This window comes from Bos javanicus, chromosome 5 (genome assembly GCF_032452875.1).
Source record: "Bos javanicus breed banteng chromosome 5, ARS-OSU_banteng_1.0, whole genome shotgun sequence".
Classification (NCBI taxonomy): domain Eukaryota; kingdom Metazoa; phylum Chordata; class Mammalia; order Artiodactyla; family Bovidae; genus Bos; species Bos javanicus.
Window position 1 is genome coordinate 89,364,706 of NC_083872.1, and position 23,794 is coordinate 89,388,499.

A 23,794-nucleotide genomic window follows, 5' to 3' on the forward strand; every position below is an offset into this window, starting at 1 on the left:
TTTCCCATTTTCCAAATCTTCTCTTCTTGTCAAAATTTCAAATTCCCTTTCTTCTTGTCAATCTTCCATTCTCTTTACCTTTGTGACATTATATTTCCTTTACCATTTTATAACCCATCAGCTGTCATTTTGCTGAAGTTTTCAGGATGAACGGACTTAGAATGAATTATTTTGATGAGTTTTGTGGATCAGACAAATGAAAATGATATGACATCTCCTCAGGTATTTCTGAAGGGATCAGGAGTTTTCAAGCAAAAAGTTTTTACTATCCTTTTATTTTCTATCCTATCCAAGACAACATCAAGTAATATTCAGCTATTATTTATATTTCTTTCTACCCTCTGCTAAAGGTGCTAGTCTTTTGTCTGAAGCTGGCATGTGTCATGGGATCATGGTGAGGAGACAAAAGCGTTTGTCCACAGTTCACAGCCGAGCTCTGTGGCCATGACTGGACAATTGTTCTAAGGGGAAGGTATATTGACCCTTTTTATTATGTTCAATGGCAGAGAAACTAGAATTATCTGTGACTTCCTAGTATAACATTCTTTAGCTCATATGGAACTCAGAAGGGTAAGTTTATTTATTTATTTATTTTGGCTTTCTCTTATCTAGTAGAAATATAGAAACTAGTCCAGCATAATTTCTAACAAAGAGAGATTTAGCTGGAGATATTTTCTTCCATTATCGCAGCTTATAATTCACTTTCAGAGAAAGGGCATGGGGATCTTGACGTATACACACTATGATATTTAAAATAGATAACTATAAGAACTTGCTGTATAGCAAGGGAAATCTACTCAATGCTCCATAAGGACTGAAAAGGGAAAAGAATCTAGAAAAGAGTGGATATATGTATCAGTCTCAGTTCAGTCGCTCAGTCATGTCCGACTCTCTGCGATCCCATGAACTGCAGCATGCCAGGCTTCCCTGTCCATCACCAACTCCCAGAGTCCATCCAAACCCATGTCCACTGAGTTGGTGATGCCATCCAACCATCTCATCCTCTGTCATCCCCTTCTCCTCCTGCCCTCAATCTTTCCCAGCATCAGAGTCTCTTCAAATGAGTCAGCTCTTTGCATCAGGTGGCCAAAGTATTGGAGTTTCAGCTTCAACATCAGTCCTTCTAATGAACACCCAGGACTGATCTTTAGGATGGACTGGTTGGATCTCTTTGCAGTCCAAGAGACTCTCAGGTGTCTTCTCCAACACCAGAGTTCAAAAGCATCAATTCTTCGGTGCTCAGCTTTCTGTATAGTCCAACTCTCACATCCATAGATGACCACTGGAAAAACCATAGTCTTGAGGAGATGGACCTTTGTTGACAAAGTAATGTCTCTGCTTTTTAATATGCTGTGTAGGTTGGTCATACCTTTCCTTCTAAGGAGTAAACGTCTTCTAATTTCATGGCTGCAATCACCATCTGCAGTGATTTTGGAGCCCAGAAAAATAAAGTTAGCCACTGTTTCCACTGTTTCTCCATCTATTTGCCATGAAGTGATGGGACCAGATGCCATGATCTTTGTTTTCTGAATGTTGAACTTTAAGCCAACTTTTTCACTCTCCTCTTTCACTTTCTTCAAGAGGCTTTTTAGTTCCTCTTCACTTTATGCCATAAGGGTGGTGTCCTCTGCATATCTGAGGTTATTGATATTTCTCCCAGCAATGTTGATTCCAGCTTGTGCTTCCTCCAGCCCAGCATTTCACATGATGTACTCTGCATATAAGTTAAATTAACAGCATGACGATATACAGCCTTGACGTACTCCTTTCTCTATTTGGAACCAGTCTGTTGTACCATGTGCAGTTCTAACTGTTGCTTCCTGACCTGCATACAGGTTTCTCAAGAGGCAGGTTAGGGAGTCTGGTATTCCCATCTCTTTCAGAATTTTCCACAGTTTATTGTGATCCACACAGTCAAAGGCTTTGGCATAGTCAATAAAGCAGAAATAGATGTTTTTCTGGAACTCTCTTGCTTTTTCCATGATCCAGCGGATGTTGGCAATTTGATCTCTGGTTCCTCTGCCTTTTCTAAAGCCAGCTTGAACATCAGGAAGTTCATGGTTCATGTATTGCTGAAGCCTGGCTTGGAGAATTTTGAGCATTACTTTACTAGCATGTGAGATGAGTGCAATTGTGTGGTAGTTTGAGCATTCTTTGGCATTGCCTTTCTTTGGGATTGGAATGAAAACTGACCTTTTCCAGTCATGTGACCACTGCTGAGTTTTCCAAATTTGCTGGCATATTGAGTGCAGCACTTTCACAGCATCATCTTTAAGAATTTGATAGCTCGACTGGAATTCCATCACCTCCACTAGCTTTGTTCATAGTGATGCTTCCTAAGTCCCACTTGACTTCATATTCCAGAATGTCTGGCTTCAGGTGAGTGATCACACCATCATGATTATCTCCGTCGTGAAGATCTTTTTGTATAGTTCTTCTGTGTTTTCTTGCCACAGAAGTTTTCTTTTCTTCTTAATATCTTCTGCTTCTGTTAGGTCCATACCATTTCTGTCCTTTATTGAGCCCATCTTTGCATGAAATGTTCCCTTGGTATCTCTAATTTTCTTGAAGAGATCTCTAGTCTTTCCCATTCTGTTGTTTTCCTCTATTTCTTTGCATTGATCACTGAGGAAAACTTTCTTATCTCTCCTTGCTATTCTTTGGAACTCTGCATTCAGATGCTTATATCTTTCCTTTTCTCCTTTGCTTTTTACTTCCCTTCTTTTCACAGCTATTTGTAAGGCCTCCGCAGACAGTCATTATGCTTTTTTGCATTTCTTTTTCCTGGGGATGGTCTTGATCCCTGTCTCCGGTACAATATCACGAACCTCCGTCCATCAGGCACTCTGTCTGTCAGATCTAGGCCCTTAAATCTATTTCTCATTTCCACTGAATAATCATAAGGGATTTGATTTAGGTCATACCTGAATGGTCTAGTGGTTTTCTCCACTTTCTTCAATTTAAGTCTGAATTTGGCAATAAAGAGTTCATGATCTGAACCATAGTTGGCTCCTGGTCTTACTTTTGCTGGTGGTATAGAGCTTCTCCATGTTTGGCTACAAAGAATATAATCAATCTGATTTTAGTGTCGACCATCTAGTGATGTCCATGTGTAGAGTCTTCTCTTGTATTGTTGGAAGAGGGTGTTTGCTATGACCAGTGCGTTCTCTTGGCAGAACTCGCTTAGCCTTTGCCCTGCTTCATTTTATACTCCAAGGCCAAATTTCCTGTTACTCCAGGTGTTTCTTGACTTCCTACTTTTGTATTCCAGTCCCCTATAATGAAAAGGATATCTTTTTTGGGTGTTAGTTCTAGAAGGTCTTGTAGGTCTTCATAGAACTGTTCAACTTCAGCTTCTTCAGTGTTACTGGTCGGGGCATAGACTTGGATTACTGTGATATTGAATGGTTTGCCTTGGAAACGAACAGAGATCATTCTGTCATTTTTGAGACTGCATCCAAGTACTGCATTTCGGACTCTTTTGTTGACCATGATGGCCACTCCATTTCTTCTAAGGGATTCTTGCACACAGTAGCAGATGTATGTATATGTACAACTGATTCACTTTGCTGTACAACAGAAACTAACGTAACATTATGAATCAACTATACTCCAACAAAAATTAATTAAAAAATAATTTAATTTTTGGAAAGGGCCTAATGTTCTTGTGATAATTTGCCTATGGTATATAAGATATACATTCATAATTATTAACCATTTTGTTCTTATGAGAAGAGAAAACATCATTACACTGCACTGTCACAGTGTTTGAATATTCAAAGGTCTCTCATTATGATGGGCAAATGTTTTGTTTTTCTTGGAGATTGGTGAATGCATGAAAAGATTATTGTCTGAATTCTCAGAAAGTGGGAATATGTATCTTATGAGCCAACCTTAGAGAAAATAAAGTGGGAGACTTGTTTCATTATGTTGTTCCTCTCACCCCACAATCCTTTATTTTCCTAATTATACTTTGTAGAGTCTATTATTTTTCTTAGTTTTTGTTCCTTATCCCACAGTAATATTTCCAGGAAATGATCACCTAAAAATCACAAAAGGTTGATGTTAGGTAATCTAAAGTGTAGATATGCAGATAATCAAAAGCTAACTGTGAGTGAATTGCACATTTACATGAGTGGCAAGTTCTTTTTGACATCAATCCAGGATGATTGGGTGGCAAAGATAAAAGGATATCTCATTTCCTGGGTTTGGATGTTGTATCTTAAATGAAGCATGAACATCTTCACAATGCTCACGTTGTCCTCATCGACTCCATAACACAAGCGTGTTTTTGTGTTCATACAGATATGAATATGAATCTACAGTTTCAGTTTCCGGCAATTTGTCCTCAAACAGTTTCTTGTGTATGGAAAATGGAACCCAGATTTTCAAACCAACGAAAGACCCATCAGGTTATAAATTTCATTACTTTAGTTAATTTGTAACTGAACACTTTCTATGGAGGGGCTTTGAATGAGTTATTGGGTTTGGTTAAGTAAGGTAAATGAACAAAAAGATATTCCACCCCCCACCCCGCCTCCAGGATTTTTGAGAGGATCACAGAGAATAGGAATGGAAAACAGAGAATGTTAGTCCTCTTATATTTGCATATACTTACTAAGACTGCCTTGTCTAGTCTTTAAAATGGTTATTTAAAAAAAGTCAGGGACTTCTCTGGTAATCTAGTGGCTAAGACTGCATTCCCAATGCAGGGGGCCTGATGAGGGAGCTAGATCCCATATTCCACAACTAAGAGTTCACATGTCGCAACTAAAAAGATCCCACCTGCCCTAACTAAGAACTGTTGCAGCCAAATAAATAAACAGATATAAAAAAAAAATAAGTCAAATATATCCTCCCAAGGCCGCTGTAGAGTTAATTCCACTGTGGAAAGCATTTTAGAAGGATGGGTTTTACTGACAATTTGGTCTATACAATTATCTAAATAGGAAACAGAGGTAGAAAGAAAATTCTTAAGAGTTGTGTTGTATTATTGGCCACCTGATGCAAAGAACTGACTCACTGGAAAGGACCCTGATGCTGGGAAAGATTGAAGGAAGGAGGAGAAGAGGATGATAGAGGATGAGATGGTTGGATGGCATCACTGACTCAATGGACATGAGTTTGAGCAAACTCCAGGAGATAGTGAAGGGAAAGGAAAGCCTTGTGTGCTGCAGTCTATGGGGTCACAAAGAGTCAGACATGACTGAGCGACTGAATAGCAAACAACTGATATTCTATAGCAAAGAGGTGACCCTACTGACTTGCCTCAGACCAGAACTTCTTTTCCTGTGATGGGGACATTTTCATGCTGGATTCATATTAGTGAAAGTTATGGTGGTCCCCTAGGTTGGAAATGTCACTACCAGCATGGAATAAGAGGGAAGCAAAATAGTTTATTTTTCTTTAAATTTTCATTGATGTATAGTTGATTTAAAATGTTGTGTTAGTTTCAGGTGTACAGCAGAGTGAATGTTATACATATATCCATTCTTTTTTAGATTCTTTTCTCATATAGGCCATTATTAAGTATTGAGTAGAGTTTCCTGTGCTATTGTGTAGTGGGTCCTTATTCTAAATAGTTCAAAGGAGTTTAAGAATAGCTGTCTGAGAAACTCTGAGCTAAAGGAACCCCCTGGGGAAACAAAGGGAAACAGTGACATCAGCAGTAGCCTGTGTTCTCCTTGAGCTGGTTTTTACCAAAGAATGATTCAGGTCCTATTTCCTATTTCCTATTTTTCTTAATGTGCTTTGTAGTAGATAAATATGGTTGCCTTCCCAATATGGTGTGCCTCCAGGAGAGTGTGTCGATTCCTTGATTGCTCGGTATATTCATTTTTGCCTTAGAGAAAACCTAGAATTTGCTTAATATCTATAGACATAAATCTTTATGCTCATCAAAGATAAAATATGAATACCAGGAAATGGTGATTATGATTTTCTGGACTGGACATGACTGACAGATAGCCTCACAAGAAATTTCAAGACCCAGCTGTGTTCAGGACCCTCACTTCTGCAGGTGGCACAGTTTACTACTCGTTGGGAAAATGCAAATCAAAAACCACAATGAGATACCATCTTACACCTGCCAGAATAGCTGTCCTCAAAAAGATGACAAGTAACAAATGTTGGCGATGATATGGAGAAAAGGGAACTCTTGTAGGCCCCTATGGGAATGTAAATTTGTATAGCCACTGTGAAAAACAGTATGGAAGCCCCCAAAAGATTAAAAATAGAGCTAACATATTGCTGTTCAGTTGCTATGTCATGTTTGACTCTTTATGACCCCATGGACTACAGCCTGCCAGGCTCTTCTGTCAATGGGATTTCCAAGGCAAGAATACTGGAAAAAAAAATGGGTAGCCATTTCCTTCAGTTCAGTTCAGTTCAATTGCTCAGTCATGTCCGACTCTTTGCGACCCCATGAATCACAGCATGCCAAGCCTCCCTGTCCATCACCAACTCCTGGAGTTCACTCAAACTCACATGCATTGAGTCAGTGATGCCATCCAGCCATCTCATTCTCTGTCATCCGCTTCTCCTCCTGCCCCCAATCGCTCCCAGCATCAGGGTCTTTTCCAATGAGTCAACTCTTCACCAAAGTACTGGAGTTTCAGCTTTAGCATCTGTCTTTCCAGTGAACACCCAGGACTGATCTCCTTTAGGATGGACTGGTTGGACCTCCTTGCAGTCCAAGGGACTCTCAAGAGTCTTCTCCAATACCACAGTTCAAAAGCATCAATTCTTCAGCGCTCAGCTTTATTCACAGTCCAACTCTCACATCCATACATGACCACTGGAAGAACCATACCCTTGACTAGTGGGCCTTTGTTGGCAAAGTAATGTCTCTGCTTTTTAATATTTCCTTAGGATTCAGCAATTCTACTCCTGTATGTATATTATATATATATATTTATATATATATATAAACAAAAATGTTAATTCATAGAGATACATGCATCTCAATGTTCACAGTTGCATTATTTACAATAGCCAAGATATGGAAGCAAGCTAAGTATCCATCAACAGATGAATGAATAAAGAAGATGTGGCATATACACAATGGAATATGTTAGCCATGAAGAAGAATGAAATTTTGCCATTTACAACAACATGGAGGGTATTAAGCTTGGCGAAATAAGTCAGAAAAAGAGAAACACTGTATGTTTTGATCTATATGTGGAATCTAAAAAAATGAAACAAATGAATGAATATATCAAATCCAAAACAGACTCATAAGTACAGAGAACAAACTAGTGATTACCAGTGGGGAGAAGGATAGGAGAGGGGAGAACAGGAGAAGGGAATTAAGAGATACAAACTACTAGGTAAAATAAATTAGACAAAAGGATATATTGTACAACACAGGGAATATAGCCAATATTTTATAATAGCCTTATATAGAGTATAATCTATAAAAATATTGAATTACTATGTTGTACACCTGAAACTAATATAGTATTGTAAGTCACTGTACTTCAATTTTAGAAAAAGTTATTTGGTGGTCAAGTACATAGTGGACTCTATATTACTGCCCAGTTAAATATTTTTAGTTTCTATAAAATAACTATAACTGTAGAGAACTTAAACTCTTGAATCTTATAAATATAGTAACAATTCTAGAAAGAGATATTTGTGTTTTTTCCTCTCCCCAAAGTTAGTATATAAATTGGGTAGCAGTTATAGCAGTTAACTAAGTTTAGTAGTTGCTAGTAAATTAAGTCTCTGGAGGGGAAAAAAAGCTATGATTTTTAGTGTTGGTAAATTTCTGTGGTGTAAATACTCTCACGAAACTACTGCTAAATACTGAATCGGGAAGACATGTGTATACTCATCTCTCCTAACCCAGTAGGAACTGGCTCCAGGATACCACTTATTGTTGGCCATACCTAACTATTAGAAAATGCAAAAAAGATGGCCCGATGAGTCTTTGTTGGCATAGTAAATTTTTTCACTTTATGCAATATTGCTTTGAATTCAATATTGTTTTTTTTTATAACTTTTTGTTTTATACTGGAGTCAGAGAGATCTCCTGGAGAAGGAAATGGCAACCCGCTCCAGTATTCTTGCCTAGGAAATTCCATGGACAGAGGAGCCTGGTGGGCTACAGTCCATGGGGTCTCAGAGGATGGAACACAACATAGCAACTAAATAACAACAACGAAAAAGTTGATTAATGGGCTTCCCTGGGGTGGCTCAGTGCTAAAGAAGCTGCCTGAAATGCAGGAGACCTGGGTTTGATCCCTGGGTTGGGATGATCCCCTGGAGAAGGAAATGGCAACCCACTCCAGTATTTGTGCCTGGAGAATTCCATGGACAGAGAAGCCTGTCTGGCTACAGTCCCTAGGGTCACAAAGTATCAGACATGATGTAGCAATGAAATGACAACAAAATAGCTGATTAACAATGTTGAGATACTTTCAGGTGGACAGCAAAGGGACTCAGCCATACATATACATGTGTTCATTTCCCTCAACCTCCCCTCCCATCCAGACTCTGGCATAGTAAATTGTTGACAAGTGCTGAGGTCACATAAGAACTGTGACATGCTTACCAAAAACTCAGAGTTAAATATTGCTAATATTTCACTACTCAAACACTAATGCAATGTTTTTTTTCTTCTAATGCAGAATGTGTGAAAGAAGTTAAATCATTAATGTGGGTGTATGTACTAGTTGGAAATATTATACGTGGAATTGGTGAAACTCCCATCATGCCTTTGGGTATTTCCTACATAGAAGATTTTGCCAAATCTGAAAACTCTCCTTTGTATATTGGTGAGTTGGAAAATCTACCTTAGCTTCTTTTCAGTAATTTCCTTGAGAATGGATATGAGTTATTTATTTAGATGCTTAGGCATTTCCTGAATGTTGAACAGAGGGCTTTGGCGCAATTGGCCATCATTAAAGTTTGTTGAACAGAGCAATTATAGGCTATCTCCAAGTAAGCCACTTTGCTAAAATTGCTTTTTACTATTGAAAATACTGATAATCTAGTTCCCCTGGAGTTCTATTTGCCTTCTCTAGTTTCTTGGCACCAATATATACCCAATCTATGAAGAAATTTAGCAGTGTTTTCTCTAAAATGTCATTTATTCAAAATCTTTCTATTTTCATTACTTCTATTTTTGTTCAGGTCTTTGTTAGCTTTGGTCATTTGATCTGTAGTATTTAAAATCAATTTCTTATAAAAATTTTTGCAGTATACTTTTTCTCAAATATATTAAATGTCCTCTCTCATGTTGATGAAGCATGCTGACTCTTTATTAAATATGAGCCTTCCACTTATTCCTAGCTCTGCCCTCAATTTATCTATTTAGTTTCCTATATAGTTTCTCTTTATCACAATCTCTCTATGATATCACAACCTCTCTACAACATTTTCCATAAATATCTGTCTTCAGACCTTTGGTTATGTTTCCTGAAATTTCCTTTCCTAAAATCTATCAGTACCTCCCACAATAGGCAACTTAACATCCACCTTTGTATATTGCCTTACAATCTCCTAAAAAGTCTTAATTTATTGTACATAATTTGTTTATATTCCTTAGTTATTCCATCTGTTGTTAATTGTAAAATCATAACTTTGAATACTGGGACATTTTGCTGTTAATGTTGAAATAGCTTTTTAAAACCAGAAAAATCAAAGAGGGTGAGAAAAGGTAGGAACAGAGCTACACATAATGAGGAGTTAAAATATTTAGGAACCATTATTTGAAGCAACTTTGGGAGATTTTTTGATGACATTGATTTTACAATTATCTTTTTCAGTGTCTTTCTATTCAACCCTTTCAAATCCCTCTACATACTTATATTGAAAGAATACAAAATGCTCACCTGCAATAAATTAACAAATGCCTTATTAAAATATGTATTTCTTTCTTCAACAAATATTAGAGTATATAATACATAGAAAGAACTGATAATCTCTAGATGTATTAAGATTAGTAAGACATTGTCCATATAAAATTTAGTATATAAATAACTACATGTGCTCAGTTGCTAAGTTGTGTCTAACTCTTTGTGACCATCTGGACTGTAGCCTACTGGTCTCCTCTGTCCACAAGATTTTCCAGGCAAGAATACTGGAGTGGGTTGCCATGCCCTCCTCAAGGGAATCTTCCTGACCCAGGGATTGAACCCTCATCTGCAGTTAGATTCTTTATCACTGAGCCACCTGGGAAACCAAATAACTACATAATTATAAATAAATAAAATTTGATAAATATGTATATAATTAAATTTCAAGAGTTACATTAAACTTAGGGGAAAGTGAAATAAATATGGCCAGGTATAATTTAACTAGCTATATACCAAGAAAAAATTTCCGTGTATGTCTCTAGAGTTTAGGAGATAATACAAAAGCTAGACATAAAATTTGAGAATCATCTATACAGAGACAAAAATAAAATCAAGAGAGAGAAATAAGATTGTGATAGGATGACTTATGCTATATAGTGAAAGGTCCCAGGATAATATACTAAGCAACAATTCTTATTTGTAGAGTAGAAGGAAGTAAGGGAGGAAGTAGAAGGAAGTAGAAGGAAGAAAATTTAAAAAAGGGGTAGTCATAAGGGAAAAAGTAGAACAATAGATGAATGTATAGATTTCTGAGTCTTAAGAAGAAGAGTGTCAAAAGAAAGCTGGCCAGATAAGAAGACGAAGACGATAAAAAGGACAGTAGATAAGTGGCTGAGCAACTAACATAGATAAGTGGCAAAGAGATCACTGAGAGTTTTCTGAGTAGAAAGTGATAGCATTTGAGTAGAGTCACAGCAGCCCACCAGGCTCCCCCATCTCTCTTGTTGGCAACCCACTCCAGTGTTCTTGCCTGGAGAATCCCAGGGATGGGGGAGCCTGGTGGGCTGCTGTCTATGGGGTCACACAGAGTCGGACACGACTGAAGCGACTTAGCAGCAGCAGCAGCAGCAGCAGAGTGAGTGGTGAGGAAGTAGATGCAGAGTGTAACGGCAGGAAAGAAATCAGTGTGAATTTGATATATTGCAGAAATCAGTGGATGAGGGAGATTGAACAGATACACAAGAGAGAGTGTTTGGTTGAACAAGACATTAGAGAAGAAAGAAAGGGTTAGCATCAAGAAGTCAGGTGTGTACAGGGTGGACTAACCCATAGAACTATGGAGAAGGCATAGGAAATAAATGAAGATCTATCCTGAAGTAAAGAGGAAGAAAGTTGAAGAAGCTCATGCCTTGATTTTTAATGGAAGCAGGGAAGGATCACTATACACTCAGAATTATAGACAAGTCATGAGATAGCTGATGATAACAATCCAGACGAGTAAAAAGTCAAGTAAGGATGAAGAGGGGGATGTGGAGGATAAGAAAGGATATGACAGTAAGATGGAAGAGAAGTATCATAAAAGTGAGGATAGAACCAGAAAAAGTTCAAGTATTCTAACTTGAGAGTATTCCCCAAATTGATCTACATATTCAGTGCAATGCCTAGGAAAATTATAGTACCACTTGCTTTTACTTATGGAGAAATGGACAAGCTGATCTTAAAATGCAAATGGAAATGCAAGGGACACTGGGTAGCCAAAACATCCTTAAAAATAAGAACAATGGACTTCCCTGGTGGTCTAGTGGTTGGGAATTCATCTGCCAATACAGGGGACACAGATTTGATCTCTGGTCCAGGAAGATCCCACATGCCTGTGGCAACTAAATCCATGTACCACAGCTACTGAGCCTGTGTGCCCTAGAGCCTCAGCTCTGCAGTGAGAGTAGCCTCCATTCACCACAACTAGAAAAAAGCCCATGTAGTAATGAAGACCCAGCACAGTCAAAAATAAATGAATAAATAAAATTAAAAAAAAAAAAACAGACTCACACTTCTGATTTCAAGATTTACTACAAAATTATAATAATAACATTGTGATTCTGCCGCAAGGGTAGATATATAGATCAATAGAATAGAAGTGCTAGTCTAGAAATAAACCCATACCTCTATGGTTAATTGACTTTAAGATAGATGTTAAGATCATTCAATGAGAAAAGATTATTTTCAGCAAATGGTTAAAGGGCAGCTGGCTATCCAGGTGCCAAAGTATGAACTTGGATTCCTACCTGGTACCATATACAAAAATTCCTACCTGGTACCATATATAAAAAGATTATTTTCAGCAAATGGTTAAAGGGCAGCTGGCTATCCAGGTGCCAAAGTATGAACTTGGATTCCTACCTGGTACCATATACAAAAATTTAACTCAAGATGGATAAAAGACCCAAATATAAGAGGTAAACTATGAAACTCTTAGACGGAAACACAGGTGTAAATCTTCATGACTTTGAATTAGACAACAGTTTTTAAATATGAAACCAAAAGCACAAGCAACAAGAGGAAAAAAATAGATACTTAGATTTTATCAAAATTTAGAAGTTTGTACATTTAAGGACATTATCAAGTTGTTGATTTGGGAATGAAATTTTTCTGAAAATATGCCCCAAGAAATTTATCATAACCTGATATTGCTTTAAAATTCATTCAGAAGTATAACTGTGGAAAAAATCAAAAGGATTTTGCTCTATAATGTGACTTTTTCAATAGCAAGATCTCAGCTGTAATCAAAATATCCACCCATGATACAGTATTGAAAATTCTATTCCAATATGGGACACAGTAATGGTTTACTCACAAAACACAACAGAATTTGCCATAAAAGGCCATCACTCTAACCAACCTATAATACCACAAGAGAAAATGGTTTTGAATCATAATATGGACAGTCTATTAATCTAATCTTTGTCTTATCAATTTACCAGGTCAATTTGAGATTGTGGAATATGATGCCATAGAATTTAAAGATTCGCATTTCCTTAGATTCATTTCAAAATCATTATTAAGGAATGGGGTCATACAAACATTCTGATCATTTTAAGTTAGTCTTTCATAAGTAAAAAGGGATATTTTCATCTTGGAGAAGGAAGTTTGCATACAATATCCTCATCCTGCTGCAGCTAATCTCTTCTAATCACAAGCCTTTACTTGTAACCTGGCGTGAAAGAGAATTTGGAGGCCTAGAGAAAGTGGCGTCAAATTATGAGATTCCTTTTTCAACATTTAAAGAAACAACCGTGTTACTTATTGTAAACCAAGTTAAGTTTCCAACAGATTGAGTACATAAGGCAAAAATATCTAGGGTAAAAACGATTTGATCCTCAGACTCTTCATGGGATTAGAACTCTTTATGTGGGTGTAGTACTTTACCATAACTTTACGTTTACCTTCATTTTTAGGGTTAATCAAAACAGGAGGTATCATTGGTCCCTTGATTGGTCTTTCATTAGCGTCATTCTGTGCAAATGTTTATGTTGACACTGAATCGGTGAACACAGGTAATTCCATAAAATCTATACAATGTCTATAGTACACAAAGCATCATCAAGTATGTCATCACGTTTAAATTTTGCTTACTTGACCCTCAGATAGAATCTCCACTTTTCAGGTGACCAAGTTGAGGTTGAGGAGTTTAAATAATTTTTCAAGTATTTCAAACCAGTGAACAGGAGAGCATCATAAAATGCTGGTGTTCTAACACAGAATCCAATACTCATTCTATCGCATGAATCGTATTTTTTTTTCAGGAGATTTAAGCACATAGGTTTGAATTTTTTAAAATCAAGCAATCATTTGTGGATAACAAGTAGAAAGTGAAAGTGAAAGTCGCTCAGTTGTGACCGACTCTTTGTGACCCCATGGACTATACAGTCCATGGAATTCTCCAGGCCAGAATACCGGAGTGGGTAGCCTTTCCCTTCCCCAGGGGATCTTCCCAAACCAGCGATCAAACCCAGGTCTTCCGCATTGCAGGCGGATTCTTTACCAGCTGAGCCACAAGGGAAGCCCAGGTATACTGGAATGGGTAATCTATCCCTTCTCCAGTGGATCTTTCTGACCCAGGAATCAAACCAGATTGCAGGCAGATTCTTTACCAACTGAGCTATAAGGGAAGTCCCCTTATAGCTAATTAATATGTACCTATTTATATATTTTTTGTGTGTGCTCAGTTGTGTCTGATTCTCTGTAAACCCATGGACTGTAGCCCACCAGTCTTCTGTCCATGGGATTTCTCAGGTAGGAATATTGGAGTGGGTTGCCATTTCCTACTCCAGGGAATTTTCCTGATCCAGGGATCAAACCCGACTCTCTGGCATCTCCTGCATTGGCAGGGGGTTCTTTACCACCTCAGAAGCCCTTGTACCTACTTATTAATTCCTTACCTGGTAGGACAGATAGTCAAACTAGTTTACCACTAGGCGATATTGTAATACCATATGTTTTCAGACAAGTTTTATCAATGTCTGAATTTTATGCAAATTCTATACTTGGCTAGAACTTGACAGTTGTAATGGTAATAATTTTCTATAGCTTGTACAGGAAATAGTGACTTTAGCTAATAAAAAAATGTATATATCTCTTTGCAGATGATCTGACCATAACTCCCTCTGATACTCGTTGGGTTGGTGCATGGTGGATTGGCTTTTTGATTTGTGCAGGAGTGAATGTGCTCACTGCCATTCCTTTTTTCTTTTTGCCCAAAATGCTTCCAAAGGAAGGACTAGAGGATAATGCTGAGATCATTAAAAATGACAAAGAGAAACAAGAAGACATCAAGAAGAAAAGGGATGCAATCACTAAAGGCAAATATAAACATTTCAAGTCTATATAATTTACTTTATATTTTCTATAATTGTGTCTGTATTTTAGTCTAACATTACAGTGTGCTAGGCTACATGAAGACAAGTTGATATTAGCAGACAGCAATTTCTAGCTAGTCTGATTCTTCACATGCTATTATATGAAAATAAGCGATATTATTTAGAAGCTGAATTATCTCAGATCAGCATTTATATACAATTTTATGTCAACCTGGGCATTCAAATAAGTAAGTAAATAAATTTGTCCCAATTTTCTTTAAAAAACTATTTTATATAGAGCATGCTGCTGCTGCTAAGTCACTTCAGTCGTGTCTGACTTTGTGCGACCCCATAGATGGAAGCCCACCAGGCTCCCCTGTCCCTGGGATTCTCCAGGCAAGAACACTGGAGTGGGTTGCCATTTCCTTCTCCAATGCATGAAAGTGAAAAGTGAAAGTGAAGTCGCTCAGTCGTGCCTGACTCTTAGCGACCCCATGGACTGCAGCCTACCAGGCTCCTCTGTCCATGAGATTTTCCAGGCAAGAGTATTGGAGTGGGTTACCATTGCCTTCTCCAATAGAGGGCATAGATCTAATTAAAAAAGAAATTCATACCAAGAAAAAAAAGAGGAACGATACGTGCTAATCAAAATATACCATATTTTGTACCAGTACCATATAGTTGTATCAGTACCATATAGTTCTGAAACAAAAATACTAGTTTATCTGTGAGCTTCTTGGAAGCTAAGGCAGAAAAAGAAAAGTGACAGGTCATGTAATTCTCTATATTTGATAGAGGAAAGGATATCAAGGGCTTAACTCAGTGTAAGAAATCTAGAAAATAAATAGAAACTACTGAGACTCATCTATTAGAACAGAATGTCAACAAACATGGGTAACTTAAGAAGCTTCAAAGAGCTCTGACATAAGTTTCTCCCTGGCCAGGACTTTATTCATAAATATGAATCCTACAACTAGATTAATTTCTTTCCTTCTCTTCCAGTTTATTTATTGATCCTTTGTTCTAGAATGGTTATTAGGCAGTTTATGAAGCAAACTAAGATAATATATGATAAGTAAGGAAATCAAGATGAAGAATGTGAAGATAGGAGAAATAAAAAGAAACCGTAAGTGACACTTTGACCCTAAATGCAGGCAGCATGACCCAGAATCTTTGCCAGAGCTAGGTCACAAATTTGACTCTGAGCTTCTTAGTCCATACAAACAGGAAAATGTTTTGGTTAAAGCATTTACACAGTATGTACCATGTACCTTTTGTATATACCAAATGATTTGCATGGTATATTCTTAGTATATACCAAATGAATCAGGATCTCAGGCATGAGACCTATTTTAAGAGATTATGTGTGAACCATAAGCAGAACCACCAAAATTGTACTGCAGAAGCAGAGAACGTGGTACTTGAGAAAATTTTTATGCTGTGAATTTCCACATGTATCTTCATTTTAAATGCTCAGGAATGATAATATCAATTTTGATACCTATCAAATTAATTTCCTTCCTGACTTCAGAGAACAGAAAAAGAGAGCAAGTATCTCTCATGCTAGATGATATCTAGAGAAGAGAGGATAGTAGTAGAGGAAAAAGGGATAAAAAAGGAAATGGTGTGAACTCGAACAATATTTTACTCATATGCTTTTTCCTGAAGGCACGATAGTAACTTAGTGAAGGTAAATGATTGTGTTCTGAACCCTGTCCAGTCAGCAGCTTCACTGACTCGAAGAAGCTACCAAAACAATGATACAACTTTACCTTTCAAAGGGTAAAAAGAATCAAAATCATTTTGTAATGCACATTTTGTAAATGTGCATTACAAAACAGGAAAACAGAATTTAGAGGGGAGGTTGGTATTTCAGAAAAAGTCAGTCATAAAATGCAAAGCCTAGTTAGTTTGACACCTTTGTCATTCTTTCCTTTCAGATTTTTTACCCTTCATGAAAAGTCTTTTGTGCAACCCAATTTACATGCTTTTCATACTGATAAGTGTGCTGCAGTTCAACGCATTTGTCAGTATGGTTTCCTTCATGCCTAAATATATGGAACAGCACTATGGAAAATCAGCTTCAGAGGCAATCTTTCTCCTTGGTATGTTTGTTCTTGTCTGTATTGTAGCCTACTTTTTTCCCCAATGAAATGCTAAACAGTGTGATGATGAATCTAGGAAACTCCTCAATTGAAATCTGTTAGGATATTTTTGCCTCTGCTACTCTCGCCCTTCTGCTTCCAGGGAAATCGTGAGAGGGTAGGGAAGGGAAGAAGGCATAGAATCCTGTTTTCTTTTTCTCTTTGGGTCTTTCTCTGGGCTTCCCTGGTGGCTCAGAAGGTAAAGAATCTGCCCACAATGCAGGAGCCCCAGGTTCAATCTCTGGGTTGAGAAGATCCCCTGGAAAAGGAAATAGCAACCCACTCCAGTATTCTTGCCTGGACAATTCTATGGACAGTGGAGCCTGGTGGGCTACAGTCCATGAGATCGCAGAGTTGGACATAACTGAGTGACTAACACACTTGGGTCTTTCCCTAGTCAGAACGCAAATTTGAAATGTTTGTAGAAATCTTGGGGAATGCACGTGTGATAAAAGTTTCACATTGGTAATTTGTTCATCAGGAGTTGTATTTCACTCCCAGATTTTGCTTTTCTGGCTCCAATCCATTAATTCCATGGTTTCTAACTTAGCTCCTCAGCTCCTCTGATTTTATTTATTTATTTATGCATTTTTGGCTGTGCTGGATCCTTGTGTCTATGTCCTAGCTTTTCCTAGTTGTGGTGAGTAGGGGCTACTTTCTAGTTGAGGAGCAGGGGCTCTAGAGTGTGTGGGTTTCATTTAGTTGAAAAGCACATGGGCTCAGTAGTTGCAGCTCCCATGCTCTAGAGCACAGGCTCAGTATTTGTGGCACAAGGGTTTAGTTGTCCCATGGTGTGTGGGATCCTCCAGGATATAACCCATGTCTCCTGTATCAGCAGGCAGATTCTTTACCACTGAGCCACCAGGGAAGACCCTCTTCTGGAATTTTGAGATATCTCTGCAGCGCATATATTCTGATTTTCCTGCTACCACACTAATCTCTGTGGACTTAAAAAATATTCACTACCTAAAAGCTGAGAGTTATGGTTTATTCAGGAGAAATTTTTAGGACTCTTAGCCTGGGAAATAGCATCTCAGGTAACCCCCTGAGAGAACTGCTCCTAAGAGGTAAGGGGGTGAGGAGCTAGGTTATAAACTTTTACAACAAAGGGCAGGTAGTCAGAACATCAAAAGATGATTGCTAATTAAAGGAAACCAGATATGGCAAGTTGAGGAATTTAGCACTTTCCTATGTATGGAAAGATACAAGAGTCTGGGCTCACTGAAATCATTCCTTTGAAGTGCATCTCAGCTATCTGGGGCCAGTTTTGGGTGTTTTAACCTGCTGAGTTTCACATCCTCAGGGCTCACCATAGGGAGTGGCTGCAGTCTGATAGGGAGTGGCTGCAGCCTGATGGCTGCTAGATATCACCTATTCTTTCTTTCCTGAGTTCCTTCCGGGCTTACCTGCTCGCCATCTGTGGTGGCTGCAATTGCTGATGACTGTGCTGTCCTTTATTTACTGACTTATTTACTTATTTACTGCAGGAAGCAGTCTATTTCTTAACTCCATAGTTCTACTCCACCTTGAGTTTTTCCTGAGATTTTTTTTTACTGTTTTGAAAGGAAAATTTCCAGATTACATGTATCCACATCACTTAGAGTGTTAAAAGTCCATATACCTAGGACCCATCTCAATCGTACTAAATTGGACTCTCTGGTACGGGACTCAAGAATGGATATTAAGCTCTTCCAAGAATGTGATTCAGTAGACAGACCCTGGTATTATAAGGATGCAACCTAGGGCTGTCTTTCCCCCCTTTTTTCTTTCCTTTATTAGGGGATTAGGGGAGGGAGAGTGCTAGTCAGTAGCAGTAAGGCATGGAATGTAAAGACACTTGACAATTACAAGCTCAGCAAAATACCTTTAAAATACCTTGAGCTGAGTCAAATTCTTAAGAATCAGAGTGGGAATAAACAGCTGTAAAATCATACAAATCATACTATTTATGATTTACTATTACTATTCATGATTTAACAATATACATTACATACAAATCATTATATATATAATCCCACCCAAAGAACAGAAAGTAACAAATGGCTGGTTGACTTTGATTTGTCACTTCTACCTGCATCCTAAGAAAAGAGACATAGAACATAACCCTTTCAGACAAGAAATTTACACACTTCTGCTATTAATTAAATGCATGATAATGATAACAGTCTTCCAAAATTACTTTGATGTTGTGAGGCATTTAAAAATCTCTCTGTATATAATATGTAACTAAGTGGGGATAAGTTTAAATTAAACTTCTTCACTATGAGCTGGACCTAAATGATTTTTTACGTAAGACATAGTAGATCAATATGTTATATTTGTTCCTTTGCTATGTCACTTTGTATATCATATTCTAATTGCATTTATAGGTATTTATAACTTCCCTCCAATATGCATTGGATATATAGTTGGTGGTTTATTTATGAAGAAGTTCAAGATTACTGCCATACAAGCTGCCCACATAGGATGTTGGTTATCTTTTACCGAATATCTTCTCCATTTTTTGTGTTTTTTCATGATCTGTGATAGTTCTTCAGTTGCTGGCCTAACCACGTCTTATGAAGGGTATGTTATTTTCTAATGAATATTATACTCTTTCAACTGTTAATATTTTCCACAATGATTATCCATGACCAGATTAGTTGCCTATTGGAGTTAATTTGTGGTCTTTCTCCATCTTATTTAAAAAGGTTGGGAATATATCACAGAGTTAGTGAGTCTATGATTGTGTTTGTGTGTCTTTGTGATATCCTGCTACTGCTACTGCTAAGTCACTTCAGTCTTGTCCGACTCTATGTGACCCATAGACGGCAGCCCACCAAGCTCCCCCGTCCCTCAGATTCTCCAGGCAAGAACACTGGAGTGTGATATCCTAGTAGATAGTAAAATGAAGAAACTACCTATGGTTTTAGGTTGCATTAGGATGTGTTATGCATACATTTTATACAACCACAAATAGGTAAAATTAAGAGTTGATTATATATATATATATATATATATATAGTCTCAATCACCTTTATATCTTTCCTCGATGGGCTTAAATTTAGCTTAACTGAATCCTAACACATGTATAGCAATACTTTTATAAATTTATATATTTTATTTTAATATATATAACTATATCATTGAATGGTTTTAGATTCACATTTTGAGGGTTACATGGGTTCACAGGAAGATTTTGCATATTGATGTGAATTTTAAAAATTCATTTGTAGGACATATCTAGGATAAAGGAGTAATTAGTTAAGATGAAATTAAGAGCATCATAAAATGGCTCCTTTAAAATTATCAAGGACTATATGATTAGAATCATATAAAATACATAATATGAGTATTTATCAGATTACATTGTGCAAATGTAATCAGAGTATATCATGCGAAATGCCAGGGTGGATGAAGCACAGCTGAAATCAAGATTGCAGGGAGAAATATCAATAACCTCAGATACACAGATGACACCACCCTTATGGCATAAAGTGAAAAAGAACTAAAGAGACTTCTGATGAATGTGAAAAAGGAGAGTGAAAATTGGCTTAAAACTCAAAATTAAAAAAACTAAGATCATGGCATCTGGTCCTATCACTTCATGGCAAATAGATGGGGAAACAATGGACACAGTGACAGACTTTATTTTTGGGGCTCCAAAATCACTGCAGATGGTGGGTGACTGCAGCCATGAAATTGAAAGATGCTTGTTCCTTGGAAGAAAAGCTATGACCAACTTAGACAGCATATTGAAAAGCAGAGACATTACTTTGTCAACAAAGGTCTGTATAGTCAAAGCTATGGTTTTTCCAGTAGTCATGTATAGAAGTGAGAGTTGGACTATAAAGAAAGCTGAGTGCCAAAGAATTGATGCTTTTGAACTGTGGTGTTGGAGAAGACTCTTGAGAGTCCCTTGGACAGTAAGGAGATCCAACCAGTCCATTCTAAAGGAAATCAGTCCTGAATATTCATTGGAAGGACTGGTGCCACCTGATGCGAAGAACTGACTCATTTGAAAAGACCCTGATGCTAGGAAAGATTGAAGGCAGGAGGAGAAGGGATGACAGAGGATGAGATGGTTAGATGGCATCACCAACTCAATGGACACGAGCTTGAGTAAACTCTGGGAGTTGGTGTTGGACAGAGAGGCCTGATGTGCTGCAGTCCATGCGGTCACAGAGAGTTGGACACTACTGAGCAACTGAACTTAACTGAACTGAAAATCTTAAAGATTACCTCCATGTCCAATTATCCTGATTCCCAGAGCAAATGTATAAAAAGGCACACTCTAGTCATAAGCCAGGACTTTAATTCAGTTTCTAGACTCCCATGCTAGGGTTCTTTTTATCATTTTATGTTAAGCACAAGAAAACTATTGTAATTAGACTTTTAGATCTGTTTTTAAATTGAAAGAAAGTGCAAGTCGTTCAGTCGGGTCCAACTCTTTGTGACCACATGGACTATATAGTCCATGGAATTCTCCAGGCCAGAATATTGAAGTGGGTAGTTGTTTCCTTCTCTAGGGGGTCTTCACAACCGAGAGATTGAACCGAGGTCTCCCACATTGCAGATAGATTCTTTACCAGCTGAGTCACCAGGGAAGCTCAAGAATACTGGAGTGGGTAGCCTATCCCTTCTCCAGTTGATCTTCCTGACCCAAGAATTGAACTGGGTTCTCCTGCACTGCAGGCAGATTCTTTACTAACTGAGCTACCAGGGAAGCCCTCTTTTTAAATGGAAATATAGTTGATGTACAATGGGTTAATTTCAGGTGTACAGCAAAGTGATTCATTTACACACACACACACACACACACACACATATATTTTTCAGATTCTTTTCCATTATAAGTTATTACAAGATATTGAATATATATAGTAGGTTCTTATTTATTTTACATAAACTATTTTTTATATAATTCCATTTATTTTCATAGTATATATCAGTTAATCCCAAACTTCTAATTTTATCCCTCCTCTCCTTCCACTTTGGTAACCATAAATTTGTTTCCTATGTCTGTGAGTCTGTTTCTGTTTTTATAAATAAGTTCATTTGTATCATTTTTTTTAGATTCCACATATAAGTTATATCATATAATATTTGTCTTTCTCTGTGTTATGCCCCTTTCCCCCTGATTTTATTAAGACATAAATGACAAAAACCATCAGGTATAATCTGATGATTTGATCCATTATATATTCTCAGGGTCAGACTCTGCAGATTCCCCCAGTGATCCCTGAGTGGGCCTCCTGGGAAGCTTTCCACAATCTGGGGGCACTGGGCTCTCTTTTTGCACTAGAGAAACCATAAGCGGAGGGGAGCTCTTTTGATGTGGTGTTGTGCTAACCTGGGGGAAGAGCCATCCAGTCAGAGTTTTATTGCTCCTGTTATCCTTCTGAGGTCATCATTCTTGGTCTCTGTGGTTCAGAGGGTGTTTTGGTCTCACTGCTGGGTTCTGGGATTTTCACAGTAGTGTCTGTTTAAGGGTAGCTGTAAGTTGGTCTTCTTGATGATCAGTGAACAGCTTTTTTTTTTTACTAGAACTGTATTTGTTTACTCAAATAGTTACATTTCTGGAACTAAATATATTATCTGCATTATAAATTACACTTACAGATTTTGAGCCCTTGAGATCACTTTTATAAAGCAATAATCTCTCTTGTTGGCAACCCACTCCAGTGTTCTTGCCTGGAGAATCCCAGGGATGGGGGAGCCTGGTGGGCTGCCGTCTATGGGGTCGCACAGAGTTGGACACTACTGAAGTGACTTAGCAGCAGCAGCATGGAGGTGGCTCCAGTGGTAAAGAACCCACCTGCCAATGTAGGAGATGTTAGAGACATGGGTTTGATCCCTGGAGGAGGGCATGGCAACCCACTCCAGTATTCCTGCCTGGAGAATCCCACGGACAGAGAGGAGCCTTGTGAGCTACAGTGCATAGAGTCAAACAGATTCAAACATGACTGAAGCAACTTAGCATGCATGCATGGACCAAACACAGGGATTTATCTTCATTTTTGAGTTCTGATTAATACCTGGAAAAATATTTTCTGTATAGTAAGTTTTCAGTTAATGCTTGTTTACTGGCTTTTATTTACTTGAAAGAAATCACTGAAAAAGTGGCTATGGTCACCAAAGCAAGGTATCTGTTAGGCCAGAGTTATGATATACAGGCCATATATTGACAGTTGAAAAATTTCTGTTTTTATTTTGGGGAGCAGAAGAAATACACTTGTGAATTGAGATAAAAAGAAAAAGCTCTAATATTCTTTCAAAAATCTATGGCATTATTTTAAATCATTTCAGAATACATCAAAATTTACATGTGAAAAATTTCCTTGCTGACTGCAACATGGATTGTAACTGTCCGACTAAAGTATGGGACCCTGTGTGTGGAAACAATGGCTTGTCATACACATCAGCTTGTCTTGCTGGTTGTGAGATATCCTCTGGCACAGGAAGAAAAATGGTAAAATATCCTATTGGCCTTTTTTTTTTTTTTAAACAGAACTTTTGTCTTATGCACTGCATTGGTACATTCCAGCTATGAACTCGGTCCATATTTGACAAAAGTAAAATTAAAGTCTTTCCTCAAAACCAAATTAGAAACTTTTGTGAAAAAAATGTTACTTTCTATAGTAAATCTGCTACATACAAATGCATTCCATTCTGAGAGCATGTTTGTAAATCCAGTTTGTTTGTAAATCAAACAAATTTAGCCTAGATACCCAATTAACACAATCGGCTCTGTAATACTGTATGGCAATAGGTTTATAACACATTCACACAAATAATAAAAAAAAAACCACACAAAATAAACATTTTTAATCTTACAGTACGTTACCTTGAAAGGTACAGTAGTACAGTACAAGAGCTGGCATTCAGGGGCTGGCATTGAGTGAACAATCAAGAAGAGTTACTGATGGGAGCGGGGAGAGGAGGTGGGAGATGGTAGACTGAAGGATCATCAGCAATAGGAGATGGAGGGCAAGCTTCGACTTCACTCACACCT

At 37.7% G+C, this 23,794-nt stretch overlaps 1 protein-coding gene across 3 annotated transcripts in view; it reads left to right on the plus strand.

Moving 5' to 3' along the window:
- The window catches only part of SLCO1A2 (solute carrier organic anion transporter family member 1A2), a 113,157-nt gene that overhangs the window by 70,801 nt on the left and 18,562 nt on the right, over positions 1-23,794 (plus strand). For all 3 annotated transcript variants that reach the window (XM_061417677.1, XM_061417678.1, XM_061417679.1), the window contains exons 5-11: positions 4,306-4,412; positions 8,631-8,777; positions 13,256-13,354; positions 14,444-14,659; positions 16,597-16,761; positions 19,170-19,365; positions 23,089-23,251. In XM_061417677.1, the coding sequence (XP_061273661.1) occupies positions 4,306-4,412; positions 8,631-8,777; positions 13,256-13,354; positions 14,444-14,659; positions 16,597-16,761; positions 19,170-19,365; positions 23,089-23,251 (1,093 nt within the window). The remainder of the gene's footprint in view (positions 1-4,305; positions 4,413-8,630; positions 8,778-13,255; positions 13,355-14,443; positions 14,660-16,596; positions 16,762-19,169; positions 19,366-23,088; positions 23,252-23,794) is intronic.